Source organism: Cavenderia fasciculata (genome assembly GCF_000203815.1).
Source record: "Cavenderia fasciculata unplaced genomic scaffold Scf_EU5ZYIE01EUG8B-5, whole genome shotgun sequence".
Classification (NCBI taxonomy): domain Eukaryota; phylum Evosea; class Eumycetozoa; order Acytosteliales; family Cavenderiaceae; genus Cavenderia; species Cavenderia fasciculata.
In genome coordinates this window covers 630882-658245 of record NW_004457642.1, presented here as the reverse complement: position 1 = coordinate 658245, position 27364 = coordinate 630882, and the positions used below count along the sequence as shown (strand labels likewise).

The window sequence follows — 27364 nt, the reverse complement described above, 5'->3', positions numbered from 1 at the left end:
AAGTAATAATACTTATTATTACGCCTTTTCCAAAACAATATTTATTATTATTATTATTATTATTATCTCTTGTCTCTTGTCTTGTTGGTGATTATTTAATTGATTGAATATTTTATACTGGTGGTATCAATAGTTGGTGATTCTATATCACCAAAATCTGAATGATCATATTGATGTTTAAAAATAAATTTATCTTCGTCTCCATCTTCGTCCTCGTAGAAAGAGTCTATCAATGGTTTAGATTGCATTGGATCCAATGTCGATGGTGAAATAATGGTAATGTCACCCCAATGCGATCTAACACGATCTTTTAACCTACTCCACAAGATATCGTGTAGACCATAGATGAGAGCATTTAAAAAGCCTTGAAGTGGTACCCAAATGTACGAGAGTGTGAGGAAAATGAATTGTAATGGATTCTTGGTTTCGAGGGTCAAGAAAAATACTACAATCATTGGCCAAATCCAACATATTGCAAATGACATTAAATAGTAAATCGATGTTCTAACCAATTTTGGTGTTGATTCATCTAAATATCTAATATCCTCTATTGAATTTGATACTATAATTTTATGATTATTATTATTTTTTTTTATGACCTTATTATTTTTTGGTATTGGTTGAATAATGTTTTTAGTTGACGTTGAAGAAGAGGATGATTTTGATGGTATTGAATGTGTTCTATTATTATTATTATTATTATTAGGTCTGTTATTATTATTATTACGATTATGATTGCTTATATTTGATGGGATATCTTGAGTTGAAGATGATTTTTTGTTTAAAAAAGGAATCCAAGACAATAGTACAGAGGAAGATGAAAAGGAAGAACCCTCATCATCACTACTGACACTATCATCGTCATCTGAATCAGAGTCATCAAACATGATTCGTTTTGATACTCCTTGTCGTTTGAGTGATCTCGTGACCAACACTGATACGACGATATTATAGATAAAACATCCAACCAATGGTATAAAGAAAAGTAAATGAGGATACAACTCTGAATAGGTTAAACAATCGGCATGTTTTACTATTCTCAATATAAATAGAACCGATATAAGTACAAATGGTACTCCCCAACTAATAATATGATAATATTTATAATATTTTTCAACTCCAAGATGATTATTATATTTTGCAGCTAAAAGTAGGACCATAAAAAGTTAATATACACAAATATAGATATATATTTAATTATATTATTTATATTTGCTTACCTTGTAATAGGGAAAATGCAATACCAACATTCCAAAGGAATGAAGATATAAAAAAATAATGTAAAAGTGTGTCTGGGACACTACATATAAAGGGGAGATGTTGATTTACAATATCGTTGTAATGTTTAATATCGAGTTGCGTAGACACCAAGAATATGATCGATATGATAAAATCATTGATGGCAAGTATAAATACAAGTTTGACTATAAATTCCTTTTCTTTTAGGAATTTCAAATACATTACCACAATAAACAAACATCCAATTAACGATAATGAACTAGATACCGTTGTAAAAATAGAATCTACTGAATGTTGTTCAGGTATAAATGGTAGTGATGACATGATTGATTGATGATAAGATGATAAATCTTCTTTTTCTATTCCTTTCTTTGTTTACCGATGCACTACCAATAACAAAAAAAAACAAAAAAAAAGAGATTTAAATCTATCTATCTATCTATCTATCTACCTATCTATCTATATGCTGTAATCTAAAGTAAGTAAGTAGAGATTGATTAGTATATCAATCATTGATAATATGTATCGATTGAATGAAACCTACATGTTTACTGAGATAGTATATAACAAGTCGAGTCGTTTACTAGAAATGAGTAAAACGAACGAGTAAAAAAAATGTGATATATATTTGTTACGTATTTACTATTCAATCAATCATTTCTATTTCCTATGTATCTATATTTATTATTATTGTTATTATTATTATTGTATTTGATATTATTAGAAGTAAGTAATTAAGGGTCAATGAATTCTTGAAGTTGTGAGAGCGAGAGATGGTTGCTTGCGATTCGTGGTCATAATCGAAAAACAAAAAAAAAAAAAAAAAGAATTTGTCTGTCCGAAAATGTTGGTACCAAAGGTATTAATATCCAAATAAACCCTGGGGATTATTATTATTATTATTATGATTATTATTTAGAAAAAGTAATTGCCTATTTGTTTTGTATTGATTTATTATTCATTGGGGGGATTTGGGGGGTTTCGGGGGAATTTGATTTATGGTTGGTTTTGTAGTTTTGTTTAATACTTTTTTTTGTTGAAAATACCTAAAGAGAATTTTCCATTTGGTTCTAAAAGTTGACTATCAACCTTTTCATCACGATTGCCAGCTGCACTGTACAATTGATTTTCATCCCATTGTAAACCATTGTTGAGGAAGTTTTGGAGAACACCGACAGTTGTAAGATTGTATTTCTTTTCTTGAAAGGCATGCAACTTTGACAAGATCTTGCCAATCATTTCATATTTGATCAAGTTGATTTGGTCGTTACTATTGACTGATTTGTTACCTTCGCCAATACCAATCAAGTGATTGAAATAACTACCCAAATAAGGTACCGATGGTGGCTCAACAGAGTCTTGGATCTTTCTAAACTTGGCAATCGATGTTGGTGAGATCATTTCCTCCAACTCTTGGAATACTATTCCCGCCTTTGTCTGGTTCACATAATACCATGTTGTCTTGAATCTACATACTGCTCCATGTTTCATACCTGCAATAATTGCTGTTGTACTATTAAAATTCTTTAAATACCAACAATTCTAAAAAAATAATAAACAAAACAAAATATTAATATTAACAAAAAAATAATATTATTTTTTTTGTTGTTTGTTCAAAACTTACAAGAGCAATATTAATAAATTTAAAGATTAATGAAACTCTTTTTTCTACGGTTGTGCAACTTGTTATTTCACTTGCCACCCAACGACTGATAAAGTTGAATCGATTGGTGACTGCGACGATGGATTGGGGTGGGTTTGATTGACTCTGGCAATAGTCGAGTAACTCGCGCTTGGTAATCTTGTGGAGTAGTGAATGATCGATCATTGTGAGTTGACGGGCTATCTCGTGTGACTTGAGATCGAGTAATACGAGTGTCTCTTGGAACTGGAAGTCTGGGATGGGAGGTGGCTGCTCCCACTCTCCCATACTGCCATCGTCAAAATAGTCTGGGTCAGACTTGATGTCTGTAAACTTGGCGAGGTTACTCAACTCTGTCTTGAGGGAGAATGAAGCCGAGAACCCCTTTTCCACTGTATCTTGGCACACCTTTACAAAATCTTTGAGACGTGTAGTGTATGGCTCGTCGGTCGTCGGGCTATTGTCTAAAAAGTCGTCCCAGTTGCGATCGACCCAACGATGTACAAATCGTATCACTTTAAGCTTGATCAGACTTGCGTTACCCGTTCCTTTGGCAGTTTGATAGAATCGTTCTTGCAACAATGCAACAATCGATTCTACATTGGTAAACAACTTGTAAGTGTCAAAGAAACAGTTTTCCAAATCTTTACTTTGTCCCTTTTCATGGGTCAGTAGATTAACCAACATTTTGAGAGAGGCTGTTTTAATCTTTGGTACTCCTTCCTCTGACGTAAATTCAATGTCTTGATTAATAACATAACTAGACATGAGGTCTCTGATAAAGTCATCGCCATCAAGATTTGAGTTTAAGTTGGTGTTGGATGTTGATTCTTTGAGCATGTATCCTATTCCACCACCACCACCATTTCCACCACCACCATTGTTATTATTGTAAGGGATACTACTAGTACTTGCAGCGAGTGGGTTACTACCAGCATACGATGATGGAGACACACCTCCACCAATACTTGGATTATTTGCATTGTCTCCAGCAGCTACTGTCGACCCTAAAAACGAGCTCAAGTTGCTCTGTGAAGTCGATAATAATGATCCATACTGCAACGAACCTACATTCAAATCCTTTGATTTTTTGACCTTGGGTTGTGCAGCATACTGGTTGTACTGTTGTTGTTGTTGCACCGATGACGACGAGATGGATGATTGCAGACCCGATGATCTATCCGACCCACTCTTGCTATTTGGTGTGAGTAGGTTCGTACTAGACTTGTTCATCTGTCCATTGGCATTGACCAACCCACTCAAACGTTTTTTCCAATAGCTGACAGGTTGATTCTTATCATCATAGATCTCATCAACAAATTCCATCTTGATTCTCATTCCTGATACTTGTTGATTATTATTATTACTATTATTATTGTTGCCAGCAGCTGGACTACCAACAGTACTACTATTATTACTGTTACTACCACTACCGTTACCTTCAATAGAAGGTGATTTGAGATAGACACGAGATGTATTGGGAGCATTATGTTGAATGTTGACAGATGAAGCGTTGAGTAGTTGGGGTGTAGTGTTGTTTTGTCCGCCGCAGCCAAACAACATCATTTCCTCGTCTTGATTAGACATACTTTTCTCTAGGAGTGACTGTCCGCAAACAGGCATTGATTGGGAGATGGGAGGACTAGTAAACTCATCCGAGTATCTATTATTGGTGTTGTTGTTGTTGTTGCCATGATGAGGTATCATAGTTGAGAAATCATCTATACTATTGTTGTGACTGTAATTGCCAACATGATGGTGGTCATGATCAAGTGACGATAGAGTACTATTATCACGTTTAATTGACGGGTGACTACCATTACGTTCAAAAGATGGGAACCCATGACGAGGTGTTGATGGTGAGCTAATGACCAACCCATTATTACTACTATTATCATCACTTTTAATAAATGCGTGTGGGGACATTGGTGCAAGGGTTGTCGTCAAATCCCTGTCCCTATCTTTTTCCTTTTCCCTGTCCCTTCTTGGTGTGAAGATTGAATTAAATTTGTTGCTACTACTACTCGTACTGTCCTTTTCCTTTTCTTTCTTAGAGTTTGATTTAATTGAATGTTTGGCACGACTAAAAATGTCAGAGGTGAATTTGGTGAATGATCTAGGACGTGTACGCTCGGTGTTGGGAGAAGTGACCTTTTGGGTACCGATAAAGTGTCCGCTCGTGCTGTTGGCCAGTCCGCTACCAATACTCGTGCTACTAGTTATGCCACCACCACCATCAATCTCATCCGACGGCCATGGAAACTCGCCGTCACTAGATGATGACATGGTACGTTCGAGGAACCCACCTTCATAGTGTGACATGGCTAAATCCTGGCTAGAAATATCACGTCCTCCATCCTTGGCACGCGACGAATCAATTGATGTAGGATAATCATACGATGTAAATGATCTGACACGACACCCACTCAACCCAGATACAGACCCACCACCAGACTTGCTGCTACCACTATTACCACTATTTAATTGTTGACTTGGTGAACAGAAAAACATTGGTTGTGACTCATCCAAAGGTTTTAGTTTGAGTGGTGGTACAATCGGCTTTTCAGAGAGTGACGGGGTTGTCGAAGACTTTGTTAGATTACCTCCATAGTTATTATTATTATTGCCACGCAGTGTCGATGATGAGTGGTGTGAGTTGTTTGGAACGACAGGTAATGGTTTAGGAGGTTTCTTTGAGATTGATAATGGTGATGTCGGAGTTGAAAGTGCATTGTTTGAAGATGAAGGTGAATTTACAATTGAATTGGACAATGATGATGGTGTTGTCTCTACCACCACAATACTAGGGTGTATCACAACTGGAGTAGTTATTTTACAAGTCGTAGTAGTAATAATACCTTTAGGAGTTATAATGGTTGGTGTAGAAGTAGTAGTAGCAGTAGTAATAACCATATCCTTGATATTCATTAAATTACCACTACTAGTATTTTGAGAGGAACTATGTTGGGATTGTGACAATGGAGTATGAATTGGATTATAAATATACAATGATTCTTGATTGAAATGTGGTGATAATGGTTCATTAATTAATCTAAAATTAAATCAAATCACAAAATTAATACAAATCTTCTATTTTTAAATATTATTCTTTTGATTTGTTTCATACTTGTTATTTTCAATAGTAAAATCAGTTAACGATTTACAAGATTTTAATTCAGGTAGAATTGAAATTTCGTTACTATCCAAATAAAGAGAACTTAATTTGGAGAGTGATAAGAGTGATGTTGGGAAATGAACGATAAGATTGGATTTTAGATTGATTTTTGTGAGCGAGTCGATGCGGGCGAGGTATTCGATGGTGTTTGATGTTCCCAATTTATTGTTGCCAACATTGATCGAACTGAGGCATTTCAAGTTACTCAATGCTTCTGGTAGATGAGTGATTGCATTATTTGATAAATCCAATCTCTTTAATTTAATCAATTTTTGAATATCTGATGGTATTGTTACAATATAATTTTTTTTCATATTTAATCTAAAATCAAAATAAAATTAATATCTATATCTATACTCTATTTACTCTATATACTATCTATTTTGGGTTACCTTCTCAAAGATGTTATATGACAAATTGAAATTGGAAATTGATCTAATTGACAATGATCAAAGGAAATGAGTTTGAGACATTTAAAGTAGGGCCAAAACTGACTGCTGTGGTTGAAATCGATTTTAGTGTTGTGGTTAAAGTTTAAGCGATGGAGCTTTTGAAACTGGTTGATGTTTTCCATAGACTCAAACGGAAACGTTGTGAAGTTGGTGTAGCTAAGGTCCAAGCGGTTCTGACCGCTGTTGCCGCCATTGGATGTCCCGCTAATCGATCCTCCTGCATACGAGTTGTGCTCTGAATGTGTTGGTGAGTGGAGTGGTGACACGTTGATGGATGTGGTTTGTGTTGGTAACTTGGATGTTGGTCCACCTCCAGTATTTGTGGTAGTAAGGTATCTACCGCCACCAGAGTATTGTTGTTGTTGTTGTTGTTGTTGTTGATGGGTTGGCTGATTGACCATGAGTGGAGAGGTGAGGTTGGACGGTGAAGATGACGACGATCCTCCATTGCCACTGGCTCTCTCCTCGCGTATGAATATCGATGCCGTCGTCATGGTAGACGGGTGGTGGAGTATGCCAGTAGTAGTATTTGTATTTGCATTATTAATATTATTATTATTATTATTATTATTAGTGTTGGCATGGATACCACTAAGATGATCCATTAGGGATGATGGCGTAGACGAGAACCCACGTAATAGTGTATGGGGTGAACTCGATGGATAGAGGTATGAATAAATACGGTGGACCGATGCCGACAGCAGACTGTTTTGTGAAATACAGAGGTAACGGAGATTGGGCATGTGGGTGAAGTTGGGGATGTGAGTGAGTTGGTTGTTGGAGACGCTGAGTTGTTCCAGCGGCATGCGACTGAGTGACTGTGGTAGCTCGGTCAGATAGTTTTTGTCGAGACGCAGCACTGTCACACTCGCCCACAAATAAATCTCTTCGGGCAGACTGGCCAACGTGTTGGCACTCAAATCCACAACTTGCAAGTTGGGAGTACCTTCGATAAACGCCACTGTCAATTGACTCACCAAATTATCGCATGCAATCAATGTACGCAACGATGCATAATCTGGGAAATAAGGAATTTCACGTAACCTTTGACGTGACAAATCCAATATTTCCAATTCGCGACTATCATTATTATTCGTGCCTATATTTATATTTATAACACCACTGCCACTGCCATTGTGGTGACTATGATTTATCATCATCATTGATGTGTTGTTGTTATAGTTGTTATTTTGGTTGTTATTGTAGTATATATTATCTTGTTGTTGTTTTTGTAGTTGGTTCGCCTTTTCCTTGTCTCTTAGAAAAGAAACTAATTCTACTTCCTCGTCTTCTTCCTCTTCTTGTTCTTCTTTTTCTTTTAATCTTGAACAAGAAGAATCAAATTTGACAACTATCTTTTCTTTTACTGCTAATTATAATAAATAAATAAATAAATAGAATTTAAAAATATAAATATTATTGTTTTGGATGACACAACTAAATCTAATGAAATGATAGTAGTAGTTATTATTATTATTATTTCTATTGTAGTAGTTGTTGTAACAATAGTAGTAGTAGTATAGGGTAGAGAGAGAGAAAGAGAGAGAGGATCACACAATTTAATTTGTGGACCAATTATAAAATTTATAACAAAAAGTAGTGTAAGAGTAATAGTAGTAGTATAAATGTCAATATTATTATTATTATAAATTTTGTATGATGATGCTAATGCTGCTGCTGCTGTTGTACTTTTTGTGATGATGATGATGGAAAACACAACAACAGAAATTCAACAACTACAAAAAAAAAAAACAAATAATAATAATTTGTTTTGTATGTTGTGTTGATTAATGTGTGTTTGAACTGGATTTGTTTTATGATGTTGTTGGTTGTTGGTTGTTGGTTGTTATTGCTTGCTTGTTGATGTTGTTGTTGTTGTTGGTGAAGATGATTAATAATAATAATAATGAAGATATGATGATGATGATGATGATGGATTATGGAAAATGGAATAATTTGGCAGAATATTAATAGTTGGTAAATTAAGATATCTTAAATTACTATTACTATTTTAACTATCACAATAATATTATAGAATTACTTTTAATTTTTTTTGGATTCTGGTATAACTCTTTTCTTTTTTTTTTTGAAATAATTATAATAATAAATCAATACAAGATAAGATAACAATAATATTGGTGCTGGTATTCGCCGAGTGAATTATTGAATGAATGAATGAATGAATGCCAGCGGGAAAGGATAACAAGAAGAAGAAGAAAAATGCAGCACTGTGCAGATACCCAAACTAGTAGTATAATTAAATGAACTTTACTTGGATTCTTTTCTTTTTTTTAAAAACGTGATGTGATTGTTATTATTATTATTATTATTATTATCGTGTTCTTGGTGCTGCAGCTTGTTGATGTTGTTGTTGTCCGTTGATGTTTTTGTTGTGTTGTTGTTGTGTTGGCTGATAATAATAATAATCAAAAAAAAAAAAAAGAGATGGAACACACCATAATATTTTTATCACTATTATTTATTATTATTATTATTTTTATATCAGTCTGATCGATCTATCCTCCTCCTTCTCCTTCCTCACTATCCACCATCCTTCCTTTTTCCTCATCATCCACATACAATTGTGTGTTTGTGTTTGAAAAAAATGAAAATGTATCCCCTCACATCCACCCCAAAGCACACTGTTTTTGCAGTGAACAAACTACCACCTGTGCACACACTCAGTATACACTTGCACACTGCAATGTCTCTCTTCTTTTTGGTGATGATGAGATAGTTTAGTTTAGTTACAACTTACACCTCTACTTACCAAGGAAAGGAGGTGTTTGGAAATGTTTCAATTTTAATATCATCGTCATGATTCAATACTATGACTTGACTCTTTCTCTCTCTCTGTTTGAATGGGGTTTGAGGGGTGAGTGAGTGGGTGGGTGGAATAATAGTGTCGCAAGATCATCAATTTAATTAAATTATATAATTTAACTGATGAACAACAAACATAGAAGAATGATGGTAATGGTGGATATTTTAAAGTGTTAAGCATTGTTGTAAACCACACCACAATTCCATTCCACTTTTTTTTTGTTTTTAACAATGAATGTAATTCAAAGTAATCAAATATTATTATTATTATTCGATGATTGGACTACTACATTAGTAATCTGCAATGATGATGATGGATGATGGTGACGATGTGCGTGTGTATATGCTATTACTTTACTACTAGTAGGTTGATGATGGATGATGCACTTACCCATTGATTGATTGATTGATTGATTAATTTGATTAATTAATTAATTAATATTGTCCTGTTCCCTCGGTGATGTGTGGTGGTTAAATATTTAAAAGAATTCTTTCCTTTCCTTTTTGTTGAAATAATAAATAGATAATAAATAAATAATATATAAAATAACACACAACAAATATATTTGTTGTTTATAAAGATGATGGATTGATGGATGATCATCATAATGATGATTTAAAAAATATAATATAATGATAATGATTGTTGGTTGGTGGTCAAATTGTTGGGTAATGAATTGAGGTCTTACACCCAAGCGGCGGTAAGTGTAAGTGTAAGGGTCAACCAAAATGATTGATTGATACCAATCGAAAGACCACCAATCAAACACCCAAAAACACAAAAACAGCAACACGGATGGTTTACAATCTGCGGTGGTGGCAGCGATGATGGATTGATGGTTTTGATAAAGTTAACCTACCCTTTTAAAACTAATATTAATATTATGATTTCTGTTGGGACTATGATTCTTATTTTCTTTCTTTTTCTTAATCTTGTTGATGATAATAAATGAAGGAATGAATGAATGGATTCGCGGTTCGGACTAGATATATAATAAATAATGTTGAACGTGATGATGATGATGAATGATGAGGAGTTTTGTAGTTTCAATCAAACACCCAACTATTATTTAAATTGTTGAATAAATAGTAAGTTAGTTAGTGAGTGTGAGTCGTCTATAAATAGTATATGTTCTATATATGTTGTCTTACTCTTATTACTCTTAGTGATACCACCCACACTACTTTAGTAGTGAGTAGTAGTAGTAGTGGTGCTGATGAAAAAAAGTAGATGTGTGTTCATACACCTACGCACATACTCACACTCCTCTAACAATGAGTGAGTGAGTGAGTCTCTGCTCTCTCTACGTCTACAACAACCGTATTCATCATAGCCATGACTATATATAGCTATATACTACTTTAGAAAGATATATATAACATCATCATCATCATCATCCTATCTATCCATCTTTAAAATGAACTATTTTCTAAATAAGATGGTGTGAACATTGAAATTGAAACTATGAAGCGCTATATTCTAGAATAAGGTAGAAGAAGAAATATCCGTATCGGGCAGGTTTATTCTAAATAAAAATAAAAATAAATAAATCCAAAAAAATTGTAAAGGGAATCAACTTGAGGAAAGAAAACCAAAGATTGATCAACCATTTTTCTTACCCACTTTTATTCATTCATTCATCGATTTCTAGTTTTTTTAAACTTTAAACCAAAAGAGTATTTTTGCAAACAATCTATTGTTGTTATCGTAGAGGTATGTATATCTTTTTGTGACAAGTACGGCATTTTGATCTGGTTTTCATCTTCGTTACATTAGATCAACAATGATTATATCTTCTAGGTCTATACATTAGGCTCGACCAACAAAATGTTTTGATTTCGGGTACTCAGTCAAATCAGAGAGATGTATCTATAAATTCTGTCAAAACATCTTTCAACTTTGAACACATATCTACTTATTTGTTTTATTCTTTTACAACTCTTTCATTCATACCTATTTCCATTTCGGTCGACGTTTGCGTGTATATTATAGGTCTATTAAACTCACAATAAACTACCTTTACAAGGGAATCAGATGTTTTTATCCAGAAAGGCTTCATGGTAAATCGATGAATGTTTAGGTTTATAAATTATGAAAGAATACATTTTCAAGTCATCTGGAAACCAAGTATTGTATCAAGTACTACTGGATCATTTGTTTGATTCTCAACAGATCAATCAATCATAATCACATTTGATAATCAAACAAATGGTCCAATTGTATTCTTGGATTCAATCAAGGTTAATCATCCATCACAACATTTTAGATTTGTCCAACAAAATAAATTATAATTTAACTTTTCTCTTTTACCTTTTTGGTTGGCATACTTCATTATATCATATTTATTTATAATTAATACGTTCAATTTAAAAGATGGGCAATTAATTTGATTAATTATTGACACAACCAAATCTTTTTGTTTTTTTTTTCAATAGAGAAATTTCAGTGAGCTGTTCACAAAGAGAAAATGAGTTGTTTCTCATTATTTATTTATAATAATATTCATTTACATTCAAAGAGATTGGAACCTATTTTCGAAAGGTCTGGAAATCAACTTTTGTCTCAAAAACTACTGGATCATTTGTTTAATCTGGTTTAAAAGATGGTGTATAAAGATTCTTTTGATATTAAAACAAATGGTCCAATTGTGTTGTTGACTCAATATAGATGATCATCCAGATCGATCAACCATGGACCATGGTTATAAAAAGGTCACAACTTTGATTTTGATATCAATTATTAATTATTAAATAAACTAAATCATTTTCTACTCTCTTTTCAATCTTTTAAAAAGAATAGAGTAAATTATATTTAGTTTAATTACCATTGTTTCATAACCTTTTTAAATGGGGCATTTATTTCAACAGGATTGACCACCAATTTTTCATCTCTGATAAAAAAGGGGAAAAAAGAGTTGATGTTCAGTTGTGCTTTCATTATTCTTTCAAGTTTTTTGTTATTAATAGAATTTTATTTTATTCATTTAATCTAATTTGAATAAACTTGGGAAAGATAATGGCTATCTATTGAAAAGAAATAGTATTATTTTTCGATTGTCGTACTTTGGTTACAGACAGAAGTATATTTATTTTCTAGTGCATCTAAACTTTAATCAAGAATCGATCTTTTGCACATTAGATCATCATCATTTTATCAAAAAGGACTATAGATTTGCGAAGAAATCTCTGTCTGCCATCAAAGGTATTATCTTTTCAATCATATAGAAGTATCGATTTAGGGACCTCTGATTCAGAATGAAAGATATCGTTTTGCTATTAATTTGTTCTCTTCTTTTACATCTCTTTTTATTGTATCTACTTTGCTTTGAAGTAAATAGGAATGAAACATTATGTATTGGAAGCAACAATTGTCTCAGGAACTACTGGATCATTTGTTTTATTCTGTTAAAAGTTGATTTATAAAGATTCTTTTGATAATAAAACAAATGATCCAGTTTTATTCTTTTGATCCAATCAAATCATCACACTCCATCAACACCAACAAGATCGATGGACCATTGTTATCACAACTCCAACAATCAAATATTAAATTAATAAATAAATAAATTAAATCATGTTCAACTCATTTTTGCATCTTTTGAAAAGAGTAAATTAAAGGTTGAGTATTATTATTATGTACTTTATTTTTGAAAGGGGCAATTATTTCAATGAGATCTAATTTCAAGTGGTTTGCAAAAGATCATGTTTTTTGGCAAAGCTAATAAAAAAATAAAACAAAAAAATAAAATGAAAATGATTGTGAGGTTCAACTTCTACCAATTTCCTCCTTTCATTCATTCAAACATCAACATCATTTGTTTTATCTGTTTTTTTTTAATTGGGGGCACAATATACAACACCTATAGTTATAATATATCAAATCATCGAGACTGTTCTAATAGAGGTATGTATCTTTTTTACATTTATGATCGACCTTTTTCGACCAATTGCCATCGCCATCACAATAGATCTACAATGATTCTATCATCTAGGTCTACTCATTACAAGGTCTCATTGATGAGTTTCTAGATCTTTTTCAGGCGTAAATCAGAGAGATGTATCGATTCAGTTCGTACAAACTTGTTACAACTTTGAACACATTTCTACTAATTTATATTTATCTTTTACAACTCTTTCATTCATACCTATTCCCATTTCTGTAGCTGTTTAGGTATATATTGTAGGTCAATTAAACTCACAATAAACAACCTTTTCTTTTAGATTGAAAATATTTATCCCCTCGAGACTGTGCGTAAATCGATAAATGTTTAGATTAAATCAAACAAGAAGTAACTATTTTCAAGTCATCTGGAAATCAACTATTGTCTCAAGAACTACTGGATCATTTGTTTGATTCTCAACAGATTAATCAATCATATTCTATTTGATAATAAAACAAATGGTCCAGTTTTATTAAATCATACAGATAGACCAAGGACCACTATCTGTATGTATTTGGTCAGTCAGTGGATATCACTTATTTTCTAGAGTATTTAGTATTTATCCAACTGATTGTCAGGTTGTACTTATAAGCTTTCATATCATTCTTATCCCCTTTTGAAATCTTGCGTACCGTCAAAAGGGTTAGAGTAAGTCCTATTTCGCTTCATATTAGTAAGTATTCTTTTTTTATCTATTGAACGATAGATGATAGTGGTAAGTATAATTCCTTTCTAGACTATCTGAAATTTGGACAAGTTCCCATTTCCATCACATAAGATACACCAGATCTTTCCCAGTTCGTACATCGATCAACACACAATCATTTGTTTGTTGTAAGGTTGCTTTGGTTTTTAATAAGAGAGATGTATCGATTTAGAAACATATTTTCTTTTTCTAAAGATATCACGATGTTATTAATTTGTTTTTTTTCTTTTTCAACTCTAATCTGAAATACCCTTTTCTGTGCCCAAACATTTTAATTATAGGTCCATTAATCTAACAATTACCAACCATGTTCAGAAGATACCAATTTGTTTAAAAAGGGATAATGGACCATTTATATATATATATTATCACAACTTTTATTTTACCAACAACAACCAATCAAATATTCAATTATTAAATAATAAATACTAAATTAAATCATTTTCAACTCTATTTTCAATCTTTTAAAAAGTCAAAGTAAATTTTAATTAAGATCACCATTCATTTTTTAAATGGGGCATTTATTTCAACAGGGTTGATCATCAATTTTCAGCCCCAAATTTTTTTTTAAATAATTTTGGAACCACACCAACTTTAAAGGGATCAAAAAAGTAGAACTGTTGTTCAATTCATTTATATATTTATTTATTTCTTCATGCAAGTTTTTGATAAGAGTATATATACATATTTATTTTATAGTGTATCTGAACTTTAGACTCCAATCATTCCAAGGAATATTTTATCATCATGATTTTGTCAAGGAGGTATCCAGATTTTCCAAAAAGCATATTTTCTCAATCATAATTATGATCAATTCAATCAGAGAAAAGTATCGATTTTGAAATCACAAAGAAGTTTGAAAAAATAATATTATGCTATTCATTTAATTTCTTCTTTTACATCTCTTTTTATAAATACCCTTTTAAGGGAAAATCAAAAGCTTAAAAAATAATAGGTACATTCATCTCTCACGAGCTGTCCATTTTATAAGCTAGCAAAGAATTTTTATATGGAACAGGGTCTACTTTATATCTAGGCTGATAGTTGTTTAACAATATGCATTGAAAGCAAACTTTGTCTCAAGAACTACTGGATCATTTGTTTTATTCTGTTTAAAAGATAGTTTATAAAGATTCTTTTGAAAATAAAACAAATGGTCCGGTTGTATTCTTTTGATTCAATTAAATCATCGCACTCCATCAACCATTAAATAAATAAATAAATAAATAAAACATGGTTGATGTAATTCTTGTTGTTGTAATAAGTATCCAACCATTCATCATTATTATTATTATTATTATTCTATTCTTGTTTTTTATTTAATAATTTATCTAATCTACGTTTGACAGGATCAAGAGTAGGTAAAATAGATAGTAATGCCAATAATGCCATCGATAGAATGGATTTGGTGTCGAAAATATCGGATGGTTTGGTCAATTCTTGAAGTGATAGACCTGCCTTGACCGCGATAAAGGTGGCTGGTGCAATACCGACAAATGTACCAATCATAAATGTACCAATGGGAACATCGATGATGGGTGATGCAAGGTTGATGAACCAGTTGGGTAGAAAAGGTGTGATTCTTAAAAAGATGATGTAATTGAGTAGGTTGCTACGTCGTTTGTTCACCTCTGTTGCAAATACAGTCAACTTGTCTGGGAAGAACTTCTTTACCAAATTACGTACGATATAGTAGCTACTCATATAACTACATGTCGCTCCAATCGTTGCTACAGCACAAACCAATGGGAATCCAACCCAAATACCAAACAATGCTCCACTTAGAAATGATAAAAAGATTGATCCTGGAATTGAAAATGCTTGTAAACTAAATTAAATATTAGTATATAAATTATTCCTTTCCTTTTTTGAAACATACTACATACAATATATAAATAAATGCATAAGTTGTAATGACAATAAAATAGTTATCGTCTGTATATTGGTTTAATATATCGCTTAATTGTTTTACATCTTCAAAGCTTCTTGGTAAACTTATTTTTCTTTATGTTCTCTTTTTTTTAAAAACAAAGTAAGTACGATCGTATAATAATACACATGTCTATCACAATCGAATCAAAAGAAAATATACATACTCTGATAAACTAGGAAACTTCAATACTAAAAATGTGATTGAAGCAAGCGCAATTATAAAGATGACTAGTAGTAATGATAATGGTAATGGTTTATGTTCATCGTTGATTGTAGTAGCACCATTATTATCTTTTTCTATACAACAGACAACATGTTAGTTACTATTTCTATAATCATATCTACATGTAATATCTAAAACACATACTTTTTGTCGTAGTATTAATATTCTTGTTTCTATTTTCTATATTACAATCATCAATTGTTGATTCAGATGATGATGATGATGATGATGATGACGATGATGTCCTCTTATTCGCAGATGAAGATGATTTCATCATTATAATAAATAATCTATGTAAATGTATGTATGTATGTATGTTCGCTAACAACAATAATAATGAATGAATAAATGAATGAGACGAATCAATCAATTTTTATCTCATTTCATTCTGACTCACACATAAACAAACACATCATTCAATTTTAAATCAAATATTTCATTCATACTTTCTTTCTTATTCTTTTAAGAACTAATGAATCATTCATTCAAATATATATTTATATTTGTAATTATGTAACCTTCAAATAGATTCAAAGAAAGAAGATCTTCTTTCTTAAAATATCCGATTTGGTTCAATCTGTTTTTTCATTGCTCATTTTCTTCAAACTGTTTGTTGCGTTGTTCGAACCTCATCTCGATGATCAGATCTATTTGTTGTTCAGTCCCGACAAACTGCTCGCATCACTATCATCTTCCTCATCCTCTTCATTCTTCTTCCTTGATTCACTCTTGACAGATAGAGAGAGATAAAGAGATAATTATAATCAATTAGAGAAAGAGAGAGAATGAGTATTATAAAATCAAGATTATTTACAGCACAAGTATATCATTCAAGATTACACCCAGTCAAGCATACGTTTCAATATGATGTCTATTACTTTGTATTGGATCTAGATGAATTACAATCTGGCAAGTTGAATTCATCGTTGTTTGGGTATAACCTCTATAGACCTGTATCAGTATTTGATAAAGACTATATGGGTGGAATGAATGAAACTAATAGTAAAACAACAACAACAACAACAAACATTAAATCAAGAGTATTAAAAGCATATAGAAATCATTTAGAAAGAGAACAACAACAACAACAAGATAATAATAATAATATAATCAATGTTGATGAAAAGATAGAATCAATTAAAAGAATTGAAATGGTTACAATGCCAAGATATATGAATGTATCATTCAACCCTGTCAACTTTTACTATTGTTATGATGACCTTGAAACGGTCGTACAAATAGTAGTTGAAATCAACAATACATTTGGTGAAACTCATCTTTATTTTCCTCAACCTTCAATCTTTCATCAACAAAATCAACTCTCCTCTTCAACTTCATCTTCTACTTCATCTACTTCAGAAAAACAATTAAAATATGTATTTAAAAATGCTGTAGATGGTAACCCTTATTTAAAGTATTATAGTCAACAAAAGGACTTTCACGTCAGTCCTTTTAATTCGTTGGATGGTGCCTATGACTTTTGTTTCTCTGATATTCAACAGTGCTTTGATATTCGAATCAACCTATTATCAAATTTAAAATCAACTAATCTAATAGTCAATAATAATCAACCTCAACCTCAACCTTTATCCAACAACCCTGACAACAAAGAAAAAGAACAAGTAGATTATGTTATGATGACAAGACTGTGGTCATCAAAGAAACCATTTATTGGTATGCCATTGACAATGTTTAATATATCCAAAGTGATTGTTGGATACCCCATCACTGCATTCTTGACCATTCCAAGAATCATGTATCAAGCTGGTAAACTCCACTGGCAACGTGGTCTTAAAGTGTACGCCAAACCTAATCCACCAGCTATCAACACCACCATCATTATCCCACCATCTTCATTTCAACTATCGTGTCGTAAATTCACATTGGATTTCCTTCAATCCTTTAACAAGGGTCATTTTAATATTACCCTACCAGATAAACAATTAATAGCTATCAACAATAATAATGATACTGACAACACTGACACGATTTCAAATGAAAATGATCCAACACCAATTAATTTATTATCAGATATCAACAAATCAATTGAAATCATTGTACACAATGATGAATTCTTTAGTAAGATTTATCTATACCATTACAATAATGTCCAAGGTGATAGATATAGTAGTGGAATAAGTGCAAAGGCATTGGGACTTGCTTATGTGGCCGGTGATTTCACATGTTCAGATTTATCTGCTTTTATTTCACTTGTATGTGATCTAACTACAAGTTTAAATCAATCACCTGTATCTGGTAACAATTGTGATAACAAATGGGGTTGGTTATCATCACTCCTTTCAACTGCCTATAATAATAATAATATATTAAAATATTTCCTTGCTCCTTCAACTCCTTATCATTGTGGTTTATTAAAAGAGTATGTAAAAAACAATCAAATAATATTTAATAATAATAATACTAAATTAATATTTTTTTAGAGAAACAATTCAAGAATTAAATGTTGATACTTTATTGGATGATTATCATTTTAATCATTATGATTTAATTTTAAAGAAATTATTTTCAAATTTACAAGATATGACCAGCGGTGTTCAAAAGAGAGTGTTGGTAATTGAAGATCATTCATTGGAATTGACAGATTTCATAAAGAAAGGAATTGAAAAAGAAAAGAAGAATATTCAAGTTGTTACATTAACAATCAATAATAATAATCAATCAAGTAAAGAAGAAGATGGAGGGGACGAGGAAGAAGATGTATTTAATAATTTAAATAATTTAATTCAACAAGAAGAAGAAAATGGTAGAAATGAACATGATAATGATCAAAATAATTTATTTGATGCAATCATTGCAATTGAATCAAATAGAGTATTGGATTCAGGTTTATTTACGGATGGAGGTGATATTTATAAACTACTTGCAAATGATGGTATTGTTATATTACAATCTGTATCGGGTCCATACCACCCCTACAAGGCTAGTGATTTGAAACCAGGTCGTTTTGAATCACTTGGGTATAGTCAAAGATTTGCTAGAAAGAGATTGGACTTTGAGTCAAAGTACTGGTCTCTCATAGCAAACTTTCAAAATGACCCATTTAAATTGGAACAGAGATATGTTTATTTAATGAACCTATTGGCAAAGGGGTATATTAATGGTCATATCTACGATAGTCATCATCAAGCTATCAGTTCACCATCATCCTCACCATCATGTAATATTATCAGCGAGTTGGTTCAACTCGTCTCAGAGAATGATTCAACTTTGGAGCTTGTTGAAATGGATAATATCGGTGACAATTATCCAGTTGTCATAGAGACATGGCTCAAGAGATTAACAGAACAACATGACCAACTTGTCAAAGACTATCAAGCATTTGCAATGTCACAAGGTTGTGACCTAAAGTTAAACGAATCTGATATTGGTGAAGTCTACAATTCACTCTATTTCCATCTTTCCTATCTTATCAGTTGTTTTAAATCAGTTTGGTCTGTAACTCGTATGATTTTAAAAAAGAAGAAATAGAATCAATGTCATTGGGATTTAAATCAATCTCCGAAAGGGGTGATTGATCTGGTTACACACAAATAAATATCGCGAGAAAAAGATATTTTTAAAAACAATTTGTCTGTTGATTTTTCGTTTTACGTAGAGGCACCGCGCAAAAGACACATCGTAGCCTTAAGATGTGATCATGTGTTTGTGCAACTCTTAAAACAACTTTATCAACTTCATCTCTTCATTGTTAATTATTATCACTCTTTATTTATTTGTATTATAGTTTTTTTTTTATAAGAGATATTAAAAGATGAAAGAAAAGAATATATCAATAGTTCTGTTATCTTTAATAGTAGTGATACTATTAATTAATAGTAGTTTGATTTCAGCAGAATCATCACGATTGTTTAAAGTTGCGAGTGTCTCTACAACCAAACCATATCATTTTGTACAATCTGGAAAATCACCTTTAAATGAAATTATATCATTTAAAATACTACTTAAACAAGTATGTACGATGTTTGATCGTAATAATCATATCATATTATAATATTTATTTAATTTTATTTAGAATAATTTAGAAAAATTAGAATCAATATTTTGGAAAGTATCAGATCCTGATGATTTAGAATATTATAGAAAATATTTAAATGAACAAGAGATTGATGAATTGGTAGCTACATCTGATGAATTGGTTGATGAGGTTGTCAAATATTTGGTTGGATTTGGAAATGTTAAAAAGTCAGAGTTTAGTGTACACGCTGATTACATTCAATTACAAGTACCTATTCACAAGGCTGAAAAGATATTCCACACCGAGTTTTATAGATATGTATCGTTGATGAGTGGAAAATCTAGATCTAGAATACAAGGCACTGCACAATTACCAATTCATCTTTATGATGCTATTGACTTTGTAGTTGGTATTAGTGACTTTATCGAAGATACCAATATGTCAACTGCAATCAATAGACTACACACTCGGTTGGACAAGGTGGTCAAGAATACTAGAAAGAATTCATTGAAAACCAAATCACTGGTTCAATCAGTCGTCCCACCAACCGTAGCAGTCGTCAAAGGAGCTGCAGAGCCAACAATCGCCACTCCACAATTAATCAAACAATTTTACAATGTTCCATTGGACAGAGTGGCAAATAACTCACAAAACACTCAGGCAATTGCTGCATTTGAAGAGTTTTACTCAGAGGGTGCATTATTGGCGTTTGCAGAATACTTTAATCTTAGTACCGACTATATCCGTGTCAAGCCATTGTCAGACAGCTGTTTTGGCGATGGGTGTGGTCAGAGTGAAGCCAACTTGGATGTACAATACATTACGGCGATTGGTACCAACGTGCCTACCTATTTCTTGGGTGTGGGTGCTGGTCAGTGGGTACTCGACTGGGCCATTGCTATTGGCCAAGCCAACCCACTCCCACTCGTGTCGTCCATCTCGTACGACTATAATGAACTGGAACAGTGTCTAGTGACAGACGCATGCTCGACTCTTGGCTACGACAATGTCCAATACATTAACCGAACAAATGTCGAGTTTATGAAGCTTGGACTTCGTGGTATGTCCATTTTGGTGGCATCGGGTGATGATGGTAGTCAGGGTATTTATGGTATCCAAGGTAACTGTCCAATCGATCCATTATACTATTGTCCATTGGGTGGCTGCACCAAGCTAGGTACATGGTGTCCTTCAATCACCATTGCACCTGAAAACACATCCTCTTCAATCGGTCAATGTTTCTTCCCACAAGGTACCTATTCGTCAGCATGCCAAGAAATCATTGCAACACAAGAGGGTGTGGATGCCATCAACACATACTTGACCAATACTATTAGTACTGCATGTCAGGCTGTTTTGGAACAAGACAGTTATGGATACTACCATCTCAGCACCCGATGCCCATGTTCAGCATTCCTCCCCGTTTCCAACTTTGGGTATGTCGTTTCAGGATACCAATACTCACCTTCCAACGGTGCACTATTCTCTCCATACTATCCCGCATCATCACCCTACATTACATCGGTTGGTGGTACCATTATCCTAGACCCACGAGTCAACCGAGAGGTTGTCCAATCAGTTGCAAGAAATTCCATTATCACGAGTGGAGGTGGATTCTCCAACTACCAAGCACAACCATCCTACCAAGCCAAAGCAGTCAAGAAATACCTCACCAAGAATTGTCCATTCAAAAGTCTTCCACCCAAATACTCTTACAATGCATCCAATCGTGCGTACCCAGACATTACACTGACCGGTAACAACTATGTCGTCGCGTATTCAGAGTCTGGCAATGACACATGTCCATGTGGATTTGGGTATGTCGATGGTACTTCAGCATCTGCTCCCACACTGTCTGGCATGATATCATTGGTCAACGACCGTCTTCTCAATGCCGGCAAAAAACAACTTGGGTTCCTCAACCCACTCTTGTACAAGGCTGCTGATACCACCACCTGTAAATTTAAAGTATTCAACGATGTTACATCTGGAACCACTAAATGTAATAGAGCCTATTGTTGTAAATATGGCTACTCTGCTACCAAAGGCTATGATTTGGCTTCTGGTCTTGGTTCAATTAATTATATTGAATTTGAAAATTATGTATTATCTCTATAACTTAAATAATAAATAAACAAAGAGTAGGTGATTTCTCTTTATTCTTTTATTTAAAAATTATTTAATTTCCTTTTCATTTCTCTTTGATTTCTTTTAAAGATCTTTTTCTTTTTATAAAGTAATGTACTTGTGACGGTGATGGCAATAGCTGCAAAACCACCAACAACACAACCAACGATAATTCTCCATGTATTTGATTTGGAGTCACAATCGTCTTGACTTCCTTTATCAACCAATAATGGTGAGAAATCAGGATCGAGTACACATGATTGACATTGAGGTAGATTCACTCCAATCATTGCAATAGATTCTAAATTGGTTTCATTTAGTGGTGTCAAAGAGATTAACTTTGTTCTTGAAATGACCGAACTATTGTCAGCCACGGCATATTCAATAAACCGACCATTGAATTGAATGTTGTCTTTGACAACACGTAGATATTGAATGGAATCTATTGAATTGTCGTATTGGAATGAATCAACGTTTAATTGGTCACATCCAAATGTTGTAGTTTGATTATTTGTAATGGTAGAGAGAAATACAACTCTAAGAGTGGCAACATTCGAACTATAGATCCAACCATTGATACTGACAGATTGTTTGATAGAGTAGGGGCTAATATTAAGTACTTGATTGGCAAATGAAATGTCTCTTGCAATACTTGAAAATGATATGGTTGATGATACGGTAACACCCTTGTATGGATTATACCCAGGAACACTTGTATTATAATTGGTAATATTTAAACTATAGTCTACGGTGGTTGTAATATTATCAGTTGTCATATTGACAATCCATTGATTCATATTTACAAATAATTCCTTTTTAATCCTATCATCTTGATCCAATTCTTGAATTGAATAAAATTCCATACTAAAATCAATTCCATCAATATCAAATGATACAGTTGGATTTGTTTCATTTGGTGTTATAGTTGTATTTATAACTAAAATTAAAATAAATAATTAATTAATCAAATTATATTATTTAAATTTAATTTAATTTCTCTCTACATACATTGAGTTCTACAATTATCAACTGGATTAAAATCTTGATTACATTGACAAATTCCTTGAACATTACATTGACCATGTCCAAAACAATTGTATGTAGTACGTTGACATATGACTTGGGGAGTGTCACCACTACTACCAGTTGTACTATCAGATGAGGTGGTGGTAGCTGTACTAGTTGTACCAGTTGCAGAGCCAGTAGTCGATGATGATGTGGCACTGGCAGTAGTATTGATAGAAGTGGTTGATAAGGGGGATGTACTAATAGGAAGAGCTGTGAATGATGTTGACCCACCAAAAATGAATGCCATATCCTCTGAAATGAATGAAACTCCATCAACAGTTACAACCAACGTAACATATCCATTGGCATTGGGGATTGGATCCAAGTAACATTTGATCTGTGTTTGATTTATAAATGTTAAAACACAAGTCTGTCCTGCAATGGTTACAGTTGGACTGGTTTGACCAAATGGACCATAATCACCAAGCATAGTTATATTTTTTTGATCCATAATATAATCAGTGACAAGTGGATAAGCTATTTAAATCAAAATAAAAATTAATTAAATAGAAATAAATAACATTTTGATGTCGTCTTACGTTTTGAACAATCATTATAGAAAGCAGGACTTTGACATATGCAAATTCCATCGTCGTTACATACACCATTACCCGAGCAAAAGTTTGTTACTAATTCACATTGTGATTTCAAAGAGGTAAAAGAAACAAAGTTGTCATTATCTACGACAAATCCATCAACTGTGACTCGAATAGATGCAGATCCTGAACTTGGAACCGATGTAAGATTGCAAATTACTCGATTAGTGGATTTACTGATAACAGCACAAGTTGTTATATTATTAAATACTACAGTTCCTAGATTGGCTGAATTGCCAAATGATCCATTGATTGTAATTTGTGATCCATTTTTAACTGATCCCGGTGAAACTATTGTTGATAATTTTGGATATGCTAAAAAATAAATAATTAATTAAATAAATAATTAATTAAATAAAATAAATTGAAATAAGTTGATTGATGGGGATTACATACATTGTTTAAAATTAATTTTAGTTGCTAATGTAGTTTGATAATATTGATTGTAGATGGTAATTGTATAATTGTCACTTTTGATTCCTTGGTTGGTTGAACATTTAACTGTTGGATTTGAACTAGTGGTGTAACATTTAATTGGCGTTGGGTTAAAGGGACTGACACTTGATAGAGAAATATTGTGCGTAAGATTTGGATTATATGTAAGTATGGTGGGGAATGAAACCTCTACATTGTTTGCTGTTTGGACTGCTGTACTTGGCCAGATATTAATACCAGCCTCCAAAAATGAAAAGTTGTATTTGTAGTCGTACACACCCGACAATGATAATTCAACCGTTGTCAACAAATAATTTACTGTTGGTGATGAATAGAGTATTTGTTTGTTTGGAATGACTGCTGCCAAATTTGAACCATAATTACCGAAACCTATATTATTTCCAGTAATATTACCTTTTGAAAATATAGTAATAATCGTAGTATTATCAATTGTAATGGCTAAATAAAATAAATAAAAAAAATAGAGGAATTATTAATTAATTTGAATTTTAAATAAATATGTATATGTAGATCTACATACGACAGTTAATCCCACCAGGTTTCGGAATAGAAGTTCTGAAACCATCATTTAAATAACACCATAAACAATCTAAACAAAAGAGTTATCAAATAATGTTAGAAAAATAAAATAATAATAATGGTTCATTCAATGTTTGTTAACATACCTGGAATTTTAGTGATGGATGGAGAATTCATTAATATTAACCTATTTTTACAAAGAGAGTCTGGTACGGTACCAGATAAATTTGGATTATTTGAAAAATCAATTTCTGCACCTTGCAAGTTATCAAAAATGGTTTGAGGGAATTGTGCTGATATCGTTGAATATGTAAGTCCACTAAACAATCATATTATATATATTAGTCATCGAGTATTCGATATTATTATAGCCATAACTATTTACATACTATTTAGTCATAATAGATGGAATTGGAATATTTGGAATAGTATTTATAGTATTTTGTGATAGGGTACTATAAAACAAATAAATAAATAAAAGAAAGAAAGAAAGAATTAGTTGATAACCTAATATATATATAAATATGATAATTACAATATCGTTGCTTTTGGAGGATAATTTGTCATTGGAAAGGAGGATAAGGGGATTGCGAGTATAGCAGTTCCAATATTTGGGTATGAATCAAGTGAGCTGGGAGTCAAAGTTGAAGTACTTCCACCCATTACATAGAGAGAGGCAACATTGATGGGATCCTCTATATCTATATCGAAACCTCCTTGAGATGGCAAAATATTTCTTGTCGTAAATGAAATATCGGTTATAGTAGTTGATCTAATTTGAATGTTTGTTTTAACTGCTGATAATAGTGTAATGATCCTAAATAAAAATAAATGATAAATAAATAAAAACATAAACTATTATGGATTATTTCACACGATTACATACACCGAATTTAATTTAGGAAATGAAGTTTTGTAAAAGGATAAAAGGTTTACTGAAACTGGTGTCAATTCTAAATTGATAGACAGTAGATTGGGCAATAATGAACTTTGACCGAAAACATTGACACTGGCTAGTTTGGCTCCAGATAGTACCAATCCCTCAATAGCTGTTCCGTCTGACATTAAAGTAGGAATAGATAAACAATTTGCTAAATGGGCCAGTGTTCTAATTAATCGAAAAGTTAGTTGGTTAGTTAGTTAGCCTCTAGCTAGGTCGGTCAATTTAATAGAAATAATACTTACACTTGTTTGAGTAATGGCATTTCAAATGGAAAATCAGATTGAACATTAATTAGACCATGGTCACCTTGAACACTGAGGAGGGTTAGCTTTGGGAGACTTTTGATTCTATCAAGAATAGCCATTGAAGAGTCCTTTACTTGGACCTGACTAGAGATGACTATATCAGTCACCTCTGGAAACGTAAACTGTGCCAAACTAGTTGATGGAGACCCTCTATCTTCGAAAGTAAAATAAGGTGTTTGTCTGTGGTTTATAAAAAAAAATGTTAGCCATTATTTCATTGGTCAGTTCACAACAAATAGCCTACATTTTAAGGATATTATTTCCATCAGGTGTACAAACAATAGTGGGTTCGAATCCTGTACACATACTAGCATCCAATGGAATAGTTGGTAAACCTAATTGTTGAATTAACCATATTGCACTGTACACTAATAATAATAATAATAGAAATGTTTAGATTTGATAATAATAGATAATAATAAAAATAAACTATGCTATGCTATGCGTTGACTTTTGACTTACACTCTGCTCCTTGTAAGGCTGATGTTGTTACATTGATCAATGATAAAACAATCGTAATGATTGATAAAATAATAATATTGGTTGATCTATTCATATGATGATGGAATCACTGAACAAATAATAACTATCTCTTCTCTTTATCTTTAAAGACAATTGAGAGAATGAGACCCTTTCAAAGTCATCTATCGCCCTTGGATTGCCACAAGACATAATTAGGATCGCAACCAAAAATATCTAAAAAGTGTATGACAGTTTAGGTCCTAAACTTTATCTACAAATATCTAGACGGCCGACCTTTTTTTCGTTCACAGGATCTTCTTTCTTTGATCGTCATACGCGTTTTGAACGATTACGTTATTGTAAAATTCTCCTGATCATTTTCTTCTACTTCTTATCCACACATACACTACAAATACTAATGAATACAAATAAAACAAATACTAATGAATAAAGTACTACAGATACTGCGAACACTTAAGAACCGATGCTAACTTTCAAGTCTCGGCAATTTAGAAAGAAAAAGGGTGATCGTAAATGTGCACACAAATGGTTGACTAGAGCTGCCGATCAAAACGACGGTGATGCTGTGGCTGTGTTGGGTATCAGACATTACAAGGACGGCGACGATTGTGACTATCTCAGCCCAAAGAGAGTATCGTCTATATCAACATCGGCGGATAAGTATTGACACTTGGCATATGCATTCCTGAACCGTGCGGCAGTGGAAAATCAAATCCAAAGAAATTATAGTTTTAATTTCAAAGTCATTTGTAATCTAA

General features: G+C 32.6%; 6 protein-coding genes across 6 annotated transcripts; 2 read left to right on the top strand and 4 right to left on the bottom strand.

The window, feature by feature from the left end:
- Nucleotides 1-95: 95 nt before the first annotated feature.
- On the bottom strand, nt 96-1160 carry crlG (G-protein-coupled receptor family protein; the record flags this gene model as incomplete). Its single annotated transcript, XM_004352299.1, has 1 exon — nt 96-1160. The coding sequence occupies one exon, from the start codon at nt 1158-1160 to the stop codon at nt 96-98; it is 1065 nt and encodes a 354-aa protein (XP_004352351.1).
- Nucleotides 1161-1341: 181 nt separating this feature from the next.
- Nucleotides 1342-1573, top strand: DFA_09697 (uncharacterized protein; the record flags this gene model as incomplete). Its single annotated transcript, XM_004352298.1, has 2 exons — nt 1342-1406; nt 1447-1573. 2 exons carry the CDS (start codon nt 1342-1344, stop codon nt 1571-1573), a joined length of 192 nt encoding a protein of 63 aa, XP_004352350.1.
- A 214-nt stretch (nt 1574-1787) lies between these two features.
- On the bottom strand, nt 1788-9327 carry gefN (Ras guanine nucleotide exchange factor; the record flags this gene model as incomplete). The annotated part of the gene is made up of 6 exons (XM_004352297.1): nt 1788-1822; nt 2286-2781; nt 2864-5933; nt 6009-6377; nt 6734-7877; nt 9279-9327. 6 exons carry the CDS (start codon nt 9325-9327, stop codon nt 1788-1790), a joined length of 5163 nt encoding a protein of 1720 aa, XP_004352349.1.
- Nucleotides 9328-15280: 5953 nt separating this feature from the next.
- On the bottom strand, nt 15281-16407 carry DFA_09695 (uncharacterized protein; the record flags this gene model as incomplete). The annotated part of the gene is made up of 4 exons (XM_004352296.1): nt 15281-15806; nt 15865-15972; nt 16075-16207; nt 16278-16407. The coding sequence occupies 4 exons, from the start codon at nt 16405-16407 to the stop codon at nt 15281-15283; spliced, it is 897 nt and encodes a 298-aa protein (XP_004352348.1).
- A 511-nt stretch (nt 16408-16918) lies between these two features.
- DFA_09694 (uncharacterized protein) lies at nt 16919-22227 on the top strand (the record flags this gene model as incomplete). Its single annotated transcript, XM_004352295.1, has 5 exons — nt 16919-18513; nt 18575-19596; nt 19750-19795; nt 19971-20103; nt 20167-22227. 5 exons carry the CDS (start codon nt 16919-16921, stop codon nt 22225-22227), a joined length of 4857 nt encoding a protein of 1618 aa, XP_004352347.1.
- Nucleotides 22228-22277: 50 nt separating this feature from the next.
- Nucleotides 22278-26795, bottom strand: DFA_09693 (uncharacterized protein; the record flags this gene model as incomplete). Its single annotated transcript, XM_004352294.1, has 12 exons — nt 22278-23173; nt 23245-23781; nt 23826-24215; nt 24297-24794; nt 25022-25194; nt 25265-25330; nt 25411-25692; nt 25762-25983; nt 26061-26277; nt 26432-26491; nt 26586-26671; nt 26737-26795. The coding sequence occupies 12 exons, from the start codon at nt 26793-26795 to the stop codon at nt 22278-22280; spliced, it is 3486 nt and encodes a 1161-aa protein (XP_004352346.1).
- Between the last annotated feature and the right edge of the window lie 569 nt (nt 26796-27364).